Source organism: Macrobrachium nipponense, chromosome 19, assembly GCF_015104395.2.
Source record: "Macrobrachium nipponense isolate FS-2020 chromosome 19, ASM1510439v2, whole genome shotgun sequence".
NCBI classification, from domain to species: domain Eukaryota; kingdom Metazoa; phylum Arthropoda; class Malacostraca; order Decapoda; family Palaemonidae; genus Macrobrachium; species Macrobrachium nipponense.
The window spans coordinates 46,920,932-46,938,562 of record NC_061088.1 but is presented as its reverse complement, the minus strand read 5'-3'; the positions used below and the strand labels follow the sequence as shown (position 1 = coordinate 46,938,562).

Below are 17,631 nucleotides of genomic sequence, written 5' to 3'. Positions count from 1 at the left end.
AAGCAATTGCAGATTATCCTGTCCCAAAAACAAAGAAGCAAATTAGGTCATTCCTGGGGATGGCGTCATTCTTCCGTTGATTCGTGAGAGGTTTTTCTAACATAGCAGCTCCTTTAACAGATGTCTTGTGGGAAGATATTAAACTTAATTGGGGAGAACCGCAACAAGCAGCTTTTCAGAGAGTTTAGAACGCATTAATGAATCGCCCAGTACTGAAATTTCTGTATTTCAGATAACTTTCACAATAGTGACTGATGCCAGTCAGGAGGGTATAGGTGCTTGCCTTATGCAAAAATTTGAAGGAATATTCCATCCAATAGGTAATTATAGCAGGCAATTTAGAACAAAGGGCAGTAATGAAAGATTAATAGCTACTGTAGATAAGGAAGCTTTTGCAATAGTATCAAGCTTGGTTCATTTTAAAATGTTGCTAATTGGGAATAAAGTATAATGAGATGCGTAATAAGTATATTTGGAAAAATACGTGGACAGATATGGAAAATTATGTGAAAAAGTATATATTGTGCAACACTTGTAAACCCGAGAGGGTAACTTCTTGCAAATTAGGGTCGTATCCGATACCAAGTACACCTTTTCAGGGTCGTATCCGATACCAAGTAGACCTTTTCAGAGAATACGCATGGATATATTGGGAAATTTTTGTGGATCAAGGTATGACCACAAGTATTTATTGGTAGTAATAGATGAACTAACGAGGAAAGTGGAAAAATTCCCTCTTAGAAACAAAACGGCCAAAGAAGTGGCTGTAGCATTTCTCACGGTCACAAACCTAATCCTAGATTTAACCCTCACCGAATTTACAAAGTATCCATATGGTCCAAAACATGTAAAAACTGAATATATTAATTCTGTTGCTTATATTCATCTACAACTTTTTTTCATTATAAAGGCATCGAGTTTAAACAAACCAAGACTTAAATTTAGAACATTTCCATTATTTGATTTGTTGAAACAAGATTCAATTATATTCCTTTTAACTGTGTCATTACATGGGATTAAGGCTCTTGCTTGACTCTAGTTAATTGGATGATCTAAATCTCTCATATGTACGAATAATCCATTCGAATATTTGCCCAGTGATAACAATCCCTTGTACAGTTGCTGCGTTTTCATAAATTGATGCCATCACAACTATTACTAATGTATTTTGAAATTACATAGCTAGGCACTGTGGTAATAGTTAACTTTTAACATTTGATAGTACCTGTGGTCAACTTTGAAATGATTCACAGTGCACAATGCACTGCTTGGACTTTGACTTCTTATTTTCAAACTTACAAACATGGTACCTACATGTAAATTAAGCAGGTAATAAACTACCGCCAAAGTAAAAAATTTAGCCAGCTGTGAAGCTCGGACACCGCAGAGAAATTCTGATTTTTTGTGTAGGTGTAACTGCAATTGTGTCAACAATCTTTCATAACCGAGAGAAGTGTATTTGTGAATGCTAGAAGACATATTCATCAGCTCTCAAAATATGATTACAGTTTGTGGGGAAATTAAGTCAGAATTGAAGGGTTTCTTAAAAAAAATAGAAATGCCAAATTATCTTCATCCGGTTGTGAAATGCACAATCTTTTTTTTTTTTTAGGTCCTTCTATGTCACATACGGCCGTTTCCGTTAAATTGCTAGTGAAAACATCACCTCCCCGCTCAATTGGTAAAGTTATGCCTAAGAGGTAGATAAAATTACTTTCGAGAACTTCTTTACGTTGTTCAAATGCTATTTTAATTGCCATCGCCAGACCTCTCATCCACCAATGGAGTGCGGCATCTGTCATGAAGTTCTAGACGAGGAAGAGCATTGTCCTCTCCTGCTCCCTTGTTCCCACTCTATCTGTGCAACCTGCATCGTGGGCCTCATCGATAAAGGCACAAAGTCCTGTCCCTTCTGTCGTCAGGCTTTCAGTGGTACATCTACAAAGTCCTTTAGCCCTAATTTCGCCTTGCTTGATATGCTGAAATATGTCAAAAGATTAGAAGAGACCAGTGAGGGTCCTTTACCTGAAATGAGGAAGAAAAGGGCTTTTGAAGAATGGTTCACGGTTATTGAAAATGACATCGAAAAAATTTGTCGTGAAAACAAAATGACTTGTAGTGATATTGAAAACTTAATGGAAAAAAATGCAAGACTAGAAAGCTACTAATAGTCTCAAATAGAAAGATAGATAACGAAATTGGAAGAGACTTGATGGAAACTAAGAAAACTAATGAAGATCTGGTCAGATACATCCAAGAAGTGAATAAGACATTCAAGAGTATCCTCTCCGAGAGTAAAGGAAGACAGCTTGAGCTGGAAGAGATGCAAAGCAACTTGAAGCCAACTGGGGATTTCATCTCAGCATTTCAGTTACTGGACGAAACGGAGAAAAGCAATTACAAACGAAAGGATGAGCTAATGAAAGGGAAGGTGTTAGTAAATCGATATAAGACCCACACTAAAATAATAACCAAGGTGAGTGGAGTATGATAACTTTTCATTTCTATGGTTTCAGCCATTCATAATTCTTATTTGTCGTTTACTAAGTTTCTTGTGGAATGAGGATAAAGAATTTTGTTTTATTCATTGTAATATAATACTACCTTATTTTTATCATTTCATTTATGGAATGAAATTTTAAAATATGCACCATACATAATGTTTTCTTTATATATTACAACTGAATTTATCGGTAACACATAATTTTCTGGTTATCATGTTAATTCTTCAATAAGTAAATAAATTATTTTGTAATTTCTTCGATAGTAATTGGATAAAAATATATGAAGCTCAGATATTGTAAAGGAAGTAGATTTGCATAAACTTTACCTTAATTATCTCAGATATTACAGTTTTGAGTATTAATATCTCGGAGAGAAAATCTGCCATTTCTTAAATGACGATTTATGCAGTTGGCAGAGAGGCGTAAGCGCAACTTGACTGTCATAAGCGGAGCTTTGTCATCATGCGTAACACTGGAAGAAGAAGAGGTGGAATTTTTGAACAGTCTCAATGAAGTAAGTTTAGAATTTATGGACAGGTGTTTCATTTATATTAAAAGACATTTTTTTTATTAAACTTTCCGAATGGCCACTATAAAAGGGGGAGTTGCTATGAAGTACAATAATATCGGGATGATTACAGCTAATAAAATTAGCTTTTTCAGTGTCGTTTGACCCTCTAGCTGCAACCACTTTTAGCCTTTTACTTTACATCCAATCCTGCTTCCTTTCTTCTATCTTGCTGTTCAACGCCTCACAATATTACTTCTTAACTAATGTGTTTTCTTTTTTAGATCTTTGTATTTAATCTTATTTTCTGAATCTCTTTCTTTTGTTGTCAAAGCACTCTATGGCCCACTTTCCATAGTCTTAAGCACTGGATCACCCCGTGATTGGCTTTCCAGCCTCAATATCATGGGTCATTCTCTCATTCAGAATAAATTCCACTACAAATTAACCCAAAGGAACAAGCTTTATAATTAGCAAAAAAAGAGGATTACAGCAGGAAACTGATGGTTATGGATTGAACAAATGAAAATGTGCCAAATGAATAGATGTACAATAAAGCTAACCCTTCCAACCTAACCAGAGGGTTGTGCATGGACCTTTTGAAAAACCCCAGGTTATCGATTCCATATTATCATTTGCCTATCAGTTTAAGCAATGAGGGGTTGTACCAGAATAATTAAGGGCTTCATAGGAGAATGTCACATTTGTTAAAGTCGGATTAAATATTATAAGAAATACTTCTGCAAACCTTTAGGTATCCTATATGATGTTTTTCTAACTTTGAAATACTGAATATTTTTATTTCATACTTAAGAGATAATCCTATAGTGGTCAGATTCAGATATACCACCATATCATTAACTAAACCAGAAACATGTTGAATAACATGTACTTGAATGTTACCTGAGCAAACAGCTTTAACTTCCCCTCTGTTTTACAAATTCCACCACTATCAGTAACAAAACAAACATGTCACAGATGCAAAACATGAATCATAATACCAAACTGTAGGTCCTGATACCATACGCCAGTGTTCTATGTGAATAATAATTTGATAAAGCTGCTAATATGTCCTTGAGATTTGTCAATGAATGTTAAGCCACTTGTATTTGTGGGCATAAGACTCCTATATAGTCACCAAATAACCTCACTTCCATTATTCTTGAGTATTGCCCAGCAAAAGTGTGTTACCTTTCCCATCTTTTTCTTTTCGTCTTAGTCCAGTTTCTATATGGTGGTCACCATTTTGGATGATCCACTTCTGCTCTGTCAAGTCCACTCTTTCTCAAGTCCTCCCTCATATAGTCCCTCCATCTCTTTCTTGGTCTCCCTCGTCTTCTACCTTGTTCTTCCATCTCCATACCATGTCTTCCAATACTGTCTTCCTCCTTTCTCAGTAGGCATCTGTACCATTTCAGTCTCTCCTCCTGCACTTTCTTTGATATTTCAACCATCCTCGTTAACCGTCTGATATGCTCATCCCTAATTCTATATTCCCTTGTTACACTCAACATCCATCTTAACATTCACATCTCTGCTATGTCCATCCATTTTCTTCTCTCCTGTCTTAGTCATACTTGCTGCTTCTGTACCACATAGCATGGCTGGCTGGTCTTACCACTGACTTATGGAAATTGCTCTTTACTCTTAATAGCACCCTTTTGTCATAAAGGACTCCAGAGGAACCGCTCTAATAGCTCCAACCTTCTTGTATCTGATGTTTTACTTCATCAATTCTTCCATCAGCCTCTAATATAGACCCCAAGTATTTGAACTTGACTACTCTCATTATTTCTTCTCCATTCAACCTTATACACTCCCTGCCATCCTCCTCAATAGTGATACACATATATCTTGTTTTTGACCTACTTATCCTCATTCCTCTATCCTCTAGTGCTATTCTCTTCCTCTCCAGGTTCCCCTCCAGAACCTCCCTCCTCTGCACACAACATTATACCATATAATGTTCTCCATGGCACTGTCTTTCTTACCTCCCCCGTCATGCTATCCATCACGATGTTGAAAATATATGGGCAAAGCATTGATCTCTTATGTAATCCAACCATTACTTCAAATCCTTCATCCTCTCAAACACTGCTCCTCACTCTGGTATATACATTGAGATACATCACCAGATTCATCTTTCATACTTCTCCAAGGCTATCTTCTCCTTCACACTCCTCTAAATATCCTGCCTCAGAACTCTGTTATAGGCCTTTTCAAGGTCTATAAACACCATGTGTAAGTCATTCTGCTTCTCTCTAACTTCTCAGACAGAAAATACCATCTATTGTTCCAACTCCTTTCATAAATCCCAGTTGTTCTCTCCTTATTTCCACTTCCTCTCTCTGTCCATCATCTATCATTCTTTTTATTATAGTCAAGGTATGGAACCGCAGTTTGATACCTCTATAATTGTCACATTCTTAAACATCCCCCTTGCCTTTGAAAAACAGTATCAATTTACTTTTCCTCCACTATATTCTGGTATCCTCTCTTGATCTATAATCTCACCACAAGATAAAGGATTTTTACTCCTTCGTCTCCTAATGCGTTCCATACTTCAACTGGGATCAAGTCATACTGTCATACCAACGGTCAAATAGCCTGAAAAGGAAAAACATGGACCATTCATAATTCATATCAGTTCCAATATGAGTACTCCTGAAATCCTTTCAATGTTGGTCTGGAGTTTTCCCAAAGCCCTTTAGCAAAGCTGTAAGAGTTGCTCGCCATGTAATCCAAGACCTTTACCTTTCTCTTCACAAAAAATATAGGACTCCTTTGCGAATTTGAACTATTTTCCTTGCCAATTGGTGTATTGTCTAAGCAATTGCCGGTTTACTTCCCTGTCATCTTTCTCCTGTGGCCTCTTTCAGTGACGTAGGAAGATCATAACAGTCAAAGACTAAATGGAGCTCATCATATTCACTGCATTTGCTGTCTATTGTTGTTATGAAGTGGTCAGCCCATTGAGCACAGGTCTTCACTGAAGGTGGTTTCCCCATTGCCTGAACAATTACCATTCCATCAATCACAGTTGCCTTTCTTGGTGTCAAGGGAATTGTGTTGGTGATATTCTCTTCTTGCCGATCAACACTAATTTTTCTTGGCAGGTTCTCAAGTACAGTCATCAGCTTGCTTTTGTCAGTGCATGGTAGGAGTTCACCACTCACCATCCATAAACTTTTATGTATGTCTGGATCTGTGATTTGAAGGGCTGTCATCTCTGCTAGGTAAAGTGGAACCAGCCTGGCATACTTCTGTTTATCATAAGCAAAAAAGTACTTGCACAGAGCATCAAGGGATGAAAGATGTAGCTCCCTAAGACCATCTTGAGTGGCACGGATAAATGTATATATGAGTAATACCATTCTCATGTAAGTCTGCACAAACTTGAATAGTGGACTTTGTGTGCTCATCTTCTTATCAAACTCAGCCATCATTTTCAGTACCCTTTGGGAATCAAGTACAGTAAGCACATTTAGTTGCCCCTTCAACATCTCATACTGCAAGTGTTGGACACAACTTTGGTCAAGGTGCTGTGCTGTCTGTACACATGGCCCCTTCAGATTAGGATGATTTTCAAAGAATTCTTTCACATAGAGATCAGAGAGGGCCTGGACTGTTGTCATGTGTGCCTCCAAAGCTCTTTTCATATGCTTGCCTTCTAGGATCTGTCTTGTTGTGTTGGGTCCATAAATGTCAGCTTCACTCCAAGCTTCGTCAAGCCCACTGTCTTCAATGGCATTCGCAGCTGCCAGCAGTGCAGCCATCACAGTGTGCATCTCACCAAATCGGAGCACCCACTTGCCCTTGCAATCATCCCTTGTCATCTCAAGCTGCTTGGCTTGTTCATATAGGGCCATGTCCAGTGTGATAACTGTTTTTCTGTCAGGTCCCATAACCATGCAATTGACTTTTTGTGTCTGTTTCAAGACTGTGATTAGTGTTTGCCATTCATGGGCAGGTGCAGCTATCAAAGGCCAGGCACTGACCTCTGTCAAAGGTTTTCCAGATGATAGGAGTAAGTTGTAGGCTGCCCAGGTAGGTATGTTATGGCATTTGCCACTACCACTCCATTGACATGCCGATTGTTCTGGATCTTGCCTGGCTGTTGACTTAACAACACAGCCTGTGAGAGTAGGCTCCAGTGATTCAGAGGGAACTACAGGTTGGTTGATATCCATGGCTTGAACATATTCTGGAGCCTGCTGATCTAGTGGACTGATATCCATAGCTTGAACATCATTTTGATCATTTGAAGTAATAACATCCATGACTTCAATGTGCCTGGCCTCAGTTGTGTGCATGATTGCCTTTGAAATTAGGGTTCGATTGCTTCTACATTTGCTCCAGGATGGTATCCAGCAAAGATGGTACCTTCAGCTGCTTGTGCATTAGGTGGACGGCAGCTGATGAAATCTGAGTCAGTCAGGCACTTCAGAGAGTGATCCTTGGCTTATAGGTTATTCAGTCTCAACTTCCTACTTGTGTTTTATAGCTCAGTTGAAGGCATTTTGTGTTGATACAATGCTGTGGCCGTCGCATGTAGGATCCTCTTCCCATCTGGTGTGTCCTCATTGAAGTCACTGTTGTCAATGGCAAAGAAAATTAATGTCCCCTTGCACATTGCTGATGGAAAATATGCTCCTTGTTCCTGGATTGCCTCCTTGTGTAATCTATAGAGAGGCCAAACCCATGCAGGAATTCAAGGAGCTTCTTGCTTCTAGTGGACTGATGGTCTACAATACCAACAAAGAGCAATTGTGGCCATTCTAAACGGTGGCGGAATGGGGCATCTGGTTGTTTTGGCTTGTAAGTGACTTGGCGCTTTGACTTGAAGCAATACATGATGTACTGACTAATGGTCAGAGCCTCGCGATCAACGGTGGCAAAACCGACTGTGTCAGTTTCTATTTTTGCATCTGGTCCTGCAACCAACCAGTGGATGAAGGCATAGAGTGCAGTTGGCACATGTTGTTCAGCATCTTCATTGGTCAGTTCTCCCTTGAATTCCCATGGGTGCTTGTTTTTATCAATAATGGCAGCTCGAAGTAGAGAAGGACTTTTAAACAGTTGTTTAATGTCACTTTCTGTAGGCATCTTCCACAGCAGCATCCCGGACAGCTGTTGTGAACACACGGTCTGACTCATTTTGTCTTTTTGATTTCATAAAGTAAACATCTTCAATGTGAGAGGTGATCTTCTCCTTGATATCTTGTGTAGATGGTTGTATATGTACACAATTGGATTCAAGCATATCAGAGTAGGCAGACTTAAGGTCTGTCATAGTGAGAACTTCTCCAGCCTGGAGTAGGTTGCGAACTAGGCTGACAAACATAATGTCTGAGACTACTTTGCCAACATTAGCTTCTTGCTGTGCATGCACTTTCTCTTCACTGCTGCTGTTTGCACCACGTTGGACATTCTTAACCCAGCATGAGAGATGGTACTTGACATTAATAGCACGAGCATCGTCCTCAGTGATGGCAGCACTTGGCTGCACCTTCCAAGTTTGATTCTTGCTTTCATCAACAGCCCTTTGCAATTTTTTTCCTGCACAGAACGTACACACCTAATGAAGCAGCTCCTTCCTGTCTCCTTGGCAGAAGAAACACAGCTTTGCATTGTAAGGAGATGTTGCTGAGCGTGTAAAGTGAAAAGTTGAACACTCATTAGACTTTAGTGCACTTGTAGCTGCAGAAGAAGGCCTTGGCACTTTCAAGGTGACCACTGTGACAGGTAGAGCTATAACATTTTTGGTGCCATTTTGCTTTCAAGTCTTTCAGACCAGATGCAGTGTACCCATGTAATCATCCACTGATCTGCACAAAGTCAGCATCTCCATACTTTCCTCTTTCATGCACAAACCAAAGGAACTTTGAGTAGGCTTCCTCTGATGGTTCAGACACCAGGTCCTTGAAATCAGTTTCCGGCTGTGGTTTCTTTTTGATACTAGGCTCCATCTTGTGTGATCGCTCCTACACTGTAATGGCCCATGCACTTCAATCTGCCACACAAAATTAGGACCTCCCCTGGGGTGAATATAAATCATGCAAAAGTTTTCTGATGTGGATTATCATTGCATCTTCCTGGAGAGAAGAAAATTAGATCTCGGTATTACGTGCTGAATGGGGCTTGACTGCAGAGTTAAATAAGATGTTAGCTTGTGACCATAAACAGGGATACACAGGCATTCTGTAATGAAGACACTGTTAATTCAGATTGATTATATGTCAGAAACACTTCAGGGGAAACAAAAAGTAATATTCTGGCACCCCACACTCTGAAACAAAATGGGATTAATACCATGCATTGGGTTAAAATGATCTTTCTGCTTTGGCACTGTGCTAAGGGTACAAAAAGGTCCAGAGAAAAAATGGCAACATAATTTTTCCACTTCCTGATATAGCTAAGAATGCATTCATCATAGTTGCAAAAAATTAACATGCAAAACCAACGAGAATCCCAATCTGTTACATTGGCCTCCACACTATAAGGCCTTCACCTTGATGCGTCTTCACTCTGTCTCACCTGGTTTTCCCCTGTCACATTTCTAACTCTCTATTTCTTCTTTTGTATTTCAGGAAGGCTATAGCATTTGTTTTACATGCAACTCTTATTTTCCTATGGTTGAAATGATTGTAAGAGGTGAGATTCACCCGAGAACAAAATTTACTTTGGCAAACTGCCATTGAATGTATGGGGTATACAAATAAGGGAGGAATGAAGGAAGGAAGGAATTGTATGAAACCCATATTTCCTTCATCGTCACCATAGTTTCTTTCCTATATTGCTTTTTCGCACCACATGCATGACAAGCCATCCCCTGTTCTCTCTGATTCTGCTTCATTAAAAATTTCAGCTATCAGGCACCAAACTCACATACATAAATTATACTTTTTAGGTGTAATAACAAAATTAATCTCTCTGAGTTATATGTGGAGCGAAGAATTGATATTTATTAAATCATGACCATAGTTTTATCATTAAAGAAAACTATTGAAGCTTTTGAAATATAATTGGCTTTCGCACTCTTTCAGAAAATGTTCACTTACAGTGGACCAACAGGAGCATGGGGTATATGGTAGAAAAAAAGTTACAGAGGTTTGTCAGTGCAGTTCAGAGGGCAGTTGTCTTCTTAACGGGCAACAGCAGAATGTTGAGGTCTTTGTTTGCGGAGAAGTTGCCGATGTTGGGTGCTTCAGTTCATGATACTGTCATTTCTCCAGTGATGAGCAACAGCATTATGACGTATTTGCTTGAAAAAAAGCAACAGATTTTGGATATAGCAAGTCATTCAATAAGGAATTACCAGGCATGGCAAGGATGAGGAAGAATATGCAAAGAGGAGAATAAATCTGAAGTCACTCAAAGAACAGAGCCAATTGACAAAAGGGTCAAAATAGTGCTGTAGTATTCGCTATACCATAACTTGTGAGACGAGAACTATTTGATGTTCTGAGACTACTCATCGAATAACTGTTCACGAGTGCTATATGATCATTTAGGACTTAATCATGCCCTTTGCTCTTGATTTTGAATGTCAGTAACGTTTGCAGACTAATTTGACCTAGTCTGTGCCACCCGTTGTGAATAAAAGTATTTGTTTTTCTTGTCTGTGGTGACTGAACATGGGAAGGAATCTTATTGTAGCAATTATTTTTTATCTGTTTAAAATTTGGTTAACACGAACTTTATGTATTTTAGAATAAATGCTACTATTAAAGATTGTATGAGTAATGCCTGGGTGTTATTAACCCTATCAAATAAGACTTTCTAAGTGAAAGGGCAGAACAGCTAAAAGCTTTCTTTCATAACACAGTGCAAAATCGCGTTTCATTAGAACTTTTGTCTTTTGTAAATATCTCTGAGCAAACAAGCTATGATTTGTTTTATGTTTTTTTTAAAGAAAATACTACACCTGTTATTCTAACATGAAATAACCAAAGATGTAAAGCTAGGAAGAGATAGCTGTAGTAATATCTGGAAACTCTGGGAACAAGTGAAAGAAGGCAAGGACGTTTGCGCAAGGGTTGTCTGGAGAGATTCAAGAGCGGCAACGGAAAGTTCTGTAATATGAGGCTGAATGTGTGTAGTCCAGAAACGAAAGTTAAAAAGAGTGAGATGAATCTTGACATATTCATGCATCTGTGGCTAATTAGTTTTGAAAAATATAAAAGAGTGACTGTACCAGTGACTGAATGCGAAGATGAATGACAAAGAAAAACATTTGTACGTGGCAGACATAGACCAAGAAAAAGTTTAATGGATTGGGAGGCAATATTAATAGTGTTGAGGACATACTGTAGAGAAGAGAGTTTGTGCAGAACAGTTAAAAGCTGTCATGATAATACCCTGTTTTATAATATGTCTTATCCTCTCTTTTTTCTTCTGTCACCGAATCTCAATGTCAAAGATCAAAAGAAAACACCTACCTAAAATCACCAACCTGTGCGCCTGACTCTCCTGAGTAGTTCCTATTCTCCGACTCTCAAATCATAGTATAAATTAAGCTAAGGCTAAACGAAACTCAAGATCTACCAAAATTACAAGTTTTACTCCCAAACTTGACTTAACAAAAACATGAATTAAAAAAGTTAAGGTCATGACGATCCTCATTTCTAGCAAATAAGCAAATGGAAAATTGAGTCTCTCAGACTCTTAAAATGCATTTGATATTCATTATTTTGAGTACCTCAAAGATAATGTCAAAGTCTGTCATGACCAAAGTCATAGCTACATGTCAAAAATGCCTTTATCACGTGACCTAAACAATACCATCTCAGGAATAAAACAAACGTTACATCTTTAATAAATAATATAAATTTAACTGCATACATACGAGAAAATAGAAAGGCATAAACATATAAAAGCATATAACATAAAAAGAAGGAGAACTCGTCTCCCAATCGCTTTCCAGATATAATAAACCTCCACACAGTGCATATGGACAATTTTCAGTAAAAAAATGTCCAATAGAAAGCATAGTGTCCTATCACTCAGTGGGAAGTCTAGCGCCTCCCACAGGCTGAACGTCTCACCAATATATGTTACTGCTAGAATAATCTACCTTTGCAGGGCCTCTCATTAATTACCTTCTTATGACCCCTTTCAGAAACTGTATTCATTGAAGCCACGTGCACCAGGAGTTTCAACCTCCGACCTGGATTATCTCTTGATCCTCTTCCCCGTCCATTTTGTTTGGAGAACATGCTGCCCGAATCGAAAAACTGTAACTCCGCCCACCACTATTTAATTTTGTATATAAAGCTCTGTAAAGCTATGTAAACGATGATTTTATTCAGTGTGAACTTGAGAATGTAGAATACACTACGAAAATACTAATTCCAAGTCGCGGTTTTCACCCGCCTTCTTACGTGGAATTTATGATATTCTCAGGCACGTGGATTTTCGTGCTACATTGAATAATACCACGAGAAACTTTCTACTCCTCCTCCTTTTCTGGCAGATGTTTTCTTCAACTTCCAAAGGAAATTAAATCCCGACTCCAACGAAAAAATTTCTTGAAAAGTGTCTGTAAGAACATATCATTCCAAAGTCTTGATTACCAAGGACATTACGAGCTGATAATAAATCTCCCTTCAATGATTTGAGTGTAATTTTTCTCAAAAAAATAGAATTCAATAATTTCAAGAAATTATGAACTGAAAGATTTAATTTCATGAATAGGATTTCACAGGATTGGATAACAATAATTTGATAATAATAATTTTAGATTCAAGATTAACAAATTACCACACCACATGACAGAAAATTGAAAACATTCATTGAAATAAGTGATTGGAACAACAAATATCAAGAGGATTGTATAATGAATCTCTCAAACGAAGAACTGAAACGAATCTAAAACTCACTTTAGGCTACGGATTATCATACTCATTACGAATAGCATCTCATGTACGAGCATCATCTCAGAAATAACTGAACTTGAAAAGAAAAACACAATGAATTAACTTAAAGGCCCTTTTCGGATCACTTCAAATACCGAACAAAACTGTGAATTACCCAAAAAGGTTTATAGATTCAATTCATGTAACACAGACAGATAAAAGTTTACACATTACTAAAGCTTATAAATCCAATAGTTTTGTAATAATGGATAGACAGAATTATGTTGAAAAAGGGGAAAATTTATTATGTAGCACTCGACCACTTAGCTGTCATAAAAAGTTTTAAAGCAAAAATCAAATTTATGCTAAAAGATTTCGGGTCTATATAAGGGAAAGTGACAATGATTGGCCCAACCCTGCCTTACATGTATGGATTAATCAAAACCCATAAGAGAGATTTTTCTATGCGTCCCATTATCAGCTCAACCGGTTTTATTAGTTATAAATTGTCTAAATATTTAGTTAACTTACTATCACCCATCTTAGGGACTATTTCAAACTCTCGTTTACAAAATTCTGATGATTTCTGTTGTAGACTGCCCCATATTGAATTATCTAATACCGATAAACTAGCTAGTTTTGATGGGACATCTTTATTCACTACAGTACCTCAATATCTGCTACAAGATTTAGATTTGTATAACTTAGAATTGCGTACCAATAACCTTATAAAATCGATAACCCTTTGCATAAAAAATTGTAAATTCACCTTTAATGGTAACTTCTATGAACAAATATTTGACATGGCTATGGGAAATATCCTTTCACCTCTTCTTTCTAATATCTACATGGAATTTTTTGAGACTAGGCTTATTCCAAGGAATCTATTCCCTAAGGTTTTTTGGGAAAGATATGTAGATGATTGTTTTCGTATTGTAAAAGACAATACAAATATGCCTGATTTCATGAATACGATGCATAATATTGTACCTTCCATGAAATTCACAATAGATGTCTATGTTATCAGAAATAATAATAATTTTTGTTTGAAAGTATACAGGAAACCTTTGTCATATAATAAATTTTATTTAAACCATGCTAAACAAATGAAGATATCAACATTTACTAGTATGTATCTTAGAACACTTAGAATGTCAAGCCTTGAATTCTTGAACAATGAGTTTAAAATTATTGAAAAAAATAGGAGATTCATTATGTTATCCTTCATATTTTTTTTGGAATTGTGCAAGAATAAGGCAAGGAAGATATATTACAATCCAACCAGATTTAAAACAGAACTTAAGAATATTCTCTTTTTACCTTTTCACCCGGATTTCATACCTGCAATACTATTTATTAAAAAAAACTATTGATATTAATTTAGTATTTGAATATAACAATACTTTATGAAATATTTAAATTTAGAATAGTCCTTCCGATTCAAACAATATTGTCTACAGTATCCCTTGCAAAGATTGCAAAACGATCTATATTGGCCAGACATCAGAAGGATTGAAAAAGAGATATTCCCTTTTCTTCAGATTGTTTTCCCAAGATGAAGGCTACTTCAGCAGGAGGTTTGAAGTTTTCCAGGACCTTTTCTATGTGGTCGAACCATGCCTACTGCTCGGACTCGTTCCACGGTCAGATGAGGTTGCCCATGCTACTAAGTGTGGAGTGTGATGACCGGTATGTAGAGGGCTGTATGCCAGCGCTGGCTATAGCCAGCTGGTGAGCCCTTTATTCTGCATTCTCTGCCCTTTCTACTGCGTCCCTTCTTTCTTATAATAATCTTTCTTCCTCCCTTTCTGCTCCTAACTTCTCCCTTTCCGCCTCTGCAGCTTCTCTTTTTTCCTGGAATTTCCTGTCTGCTAATCTCTTTTCTCTTGGAATTCCCTTTCTTTCTCCCTTTTAACCCTTTCCTTTTCCTTCTCTACACAAACACTTTTTCCCTCTCCTCGGCTACCCAGATAGCTCATTTTTGCCCCTTTAGTCACGCCGCTTTCCCTGCTTGAGTAAAAGTTATAATTTCTTCTAGTACAGTGTTGATCGCCTTGGAGGAATGGGGGTGTGAGTGCATGAGCAAGGATTCTTAAGTGTAACACAGGCGCTAAGCCCTGAAGATGCAGGCCCAGGGGAGACTACAAATGGGGCATGGGAATGGTGTCCCTAGAAGACGGAATAACACCTATAGTTTCTTGATATATATATATATATATCTAGATATATTATATATATAATTATATATGATATATATATAATATGGATATATATATATATATATAGATATCTTTAATATTATAAGATATATGTATAGAATTATAGTATATATATATTAAGAAGATATATATAGCTAATATATATATATATATATTATATAATAGAATAGATCCATATATATATATATATATATATATATATATATAATATAATTATATCGATATATATTATATATATTAATTATATATTATAATATATATTAATATATATAGAGATATATATATATGTATATATATCTATATATATATATATATATATATCTATATATATATATCATAATATATTAATATATATAATATATATCTATATATGATATATAGATATATATATATCATATCTAGATATATAGATATATATATATATATATATATATAATAGATATATATATAAGATATATTATATATAGACTTATATATCTATATATATATATATATATATATATATATATATATATATATAGATATATATCTATATATCTATATATAGATCTATATTATATATATATCTATATATATATATATATATATATATTATATATATAGTATAATTATCACTTAGATATATCTATATATCTATATAATATATATATAATATATATAAATATATATATATATAAGATATAGATATATATAGATATATATAGTATATATATATAAGATATATATATAGATATCCTATATATAGTATATAATATATATATAATATATATTATATAATATATAGTATATATAGATATATATATATATATATCTATATATAGATATATATATATATCTAGTATATATATAGATATATATATAGCTATATATATAAGAATATATATATATATAGTAGAATATCTATAACTATTAGAGATATATATATATATATATATATAAGATATATATTAATATATTATAATATATAGAATATAATATAATGTATATATAAATATATATAGTATATATATATATATTAATATTATTATAGATATATTATATATATAATATTATAGGTTATATATATCTATATATTATATATTATATATTATATATTATTATATATATATATATATAATATATTATAGGTAAAAGCTTCACGACGTTCCTGGACCCAGGACCAGGCAAATCTATAATCGAAACATATTCCCCGTCGGTTAAGCATATATGAAAACATTAATTCCGAGGTAGAGCGAATTAGATATTAAAGGACATTGTAGCTCGATGTATATATATATTATTATATATATATATATTATTAATTAATATATATTATCTTGTATATATATATATATTCACATCGAGCTACAATGTCCTTTAATATCTAACTCGCTCTACTCGGAAATTAAGTATGTTTTCATATATGCTTAACCGAAGGGAAATTTTTTTCTCGATAATAGATTTGCCTGGTCCTGGGTGTGAACCCAGGGAAGACATTCAAATCCAGGAAACGTCAGTGAAGCATTTTAACCTATATATATATATATTATATATGTGTATATATATACTATATAATATATATGTATATATATATATGTGGATATATATTATATAGATATATCGATTATATATATATTATATATATATATAATATATATATATCTATATATAGATATCTATATATATATTATATATATATATATAATATATAGATATTATATTATATATATACATTATATATATTATATATATTAATATATATATATATATACGTGTGTGTATATATATTATAATATATAAGGATACATATATATAGTATATATATATATATATATATTAATATATATATATATATATATATTATAGATAGATATTATATATATATATAGATATTTATTATATATATATATTCTATATATTATATATATATATCTATATATATATATTATATATATAGATATATATTATATATATATAAATATATATATATATTACATTATATATATATATATATCTATATTATATATATATATATACCATAGTAGAATATATATATTACACATATATATTTTATTAATATATATATTAATATATAGATATATATATATATAATATATATAAATATAAATATATATAATATATAGATATTATATATATAATATATATATTATATATATAGTATATCATAATATATATATATATAATTATATATATATTATATATATCTATACTATATATATATACATTTATATAAATATATATTATTATATGTATATTATATAGTATATATATATAATATATATGTATTAATATTAAGATATATATAATAATATATATCTATTATATTATTATATATATATATGTATATCTATTATTTATAAAATATGTATATATATACTATATATAAGATATATAGTATAGATATATATCTATATATTCAGATACTACTTAGATTAGAATATATATATATAGTACATATATTATATATAATATAATCGAATATGCTAAGATATATACATAATACTATAATATATAGAATAATATATAGTAATAATATATGATAG

The 17,631-nt window shown here is 33.9% G+C and overlaps 2 protein-coding genes across 3 annotated transcripts; both read left to right on the top strand.

Annotated features, from left to right (window-relative positions):
- Nucleotides 1-1,781: 1,781 nt before the first annotated feature.
- Nucleotides 1,782-2,168, top strand: LOC135211551 (E3 ubiquitin-protein ligase trim-21-like). Its single transcript, XM_064244855.1, has one exon. It carries the CDS (start codon nt 1,782-1,784, stop codon nt 2,166-2,168), a length of 387 nt encoding a protein of 128 aa, XP_064100925.1.
- A 10-nt stretch (nt 2,169-2,178) lies between these two features.
- On the top strand, nt 2,179-10,758 carry LOC135216865 (uncharacterized). Of its 2 annotated transcripts, none has more exons than XM_064252389.1 (3): nt 2,179-2,476; nt 2,914-3,018; nt 10,059-10,758. In XM_064252389.1, exons 1-3 carry the CDS (start codon nt 2,213-2,215, stop codon nt 10,104-10,106), a joined length of 417 nt encoding a protein of 138 aa, XP_064108459.1. In that variant the 5' UTR covers nt 2,179-2,212; the 3' UTR covers nt 10,107-10,758. The 2 variants fall into 2 exon arrangements, with proteins under 2 accessions (XP_064108459.1, XP_064108453.1); XM_064252383.1 differs by lacking the exon at nt 10,059-10,758 and adding an exon at nt 9,603-10,046.
- Nucleotides 10,759-17,631: the final 6,873 nt, after the last annotated feature.

What these genes read in the sequence shown, in the direction of transcription:
- LOC135211551 (XM_064244855.1), top strand. Translation starts at nt 1,782, where the DNA reads ATGGAGTGCGGCATCTGTCATGAAGTTCTAGACGAGGAAGAGCATTGT.
- LOC135216865 (XM_064252383.1), top strand. Translation starts at nt 2,213, where the DNA reads ATGGAAACTAAGAAAACTAATGAAGATCTGGTCAGATACATCCAAGAA. An exon ending in ACACTAAAATAATAACCAAG is followed by an intron (nt 2,477 to 2,913) that starts GTGAGTGGAGTA and finishes CGATTTATGCAG; the next exon opens with TTGGCAGAGAGGCGTAAGCG. An exon ending in TTTTGAACAGTCTCAATGAA is followed by an intron (nt 3,019 to 9,602) that starts GTAAGTTTAGAA and finishes TTTGTATTTCAG; the next exon opens with GAAGGCTATAGCATTTGTTT.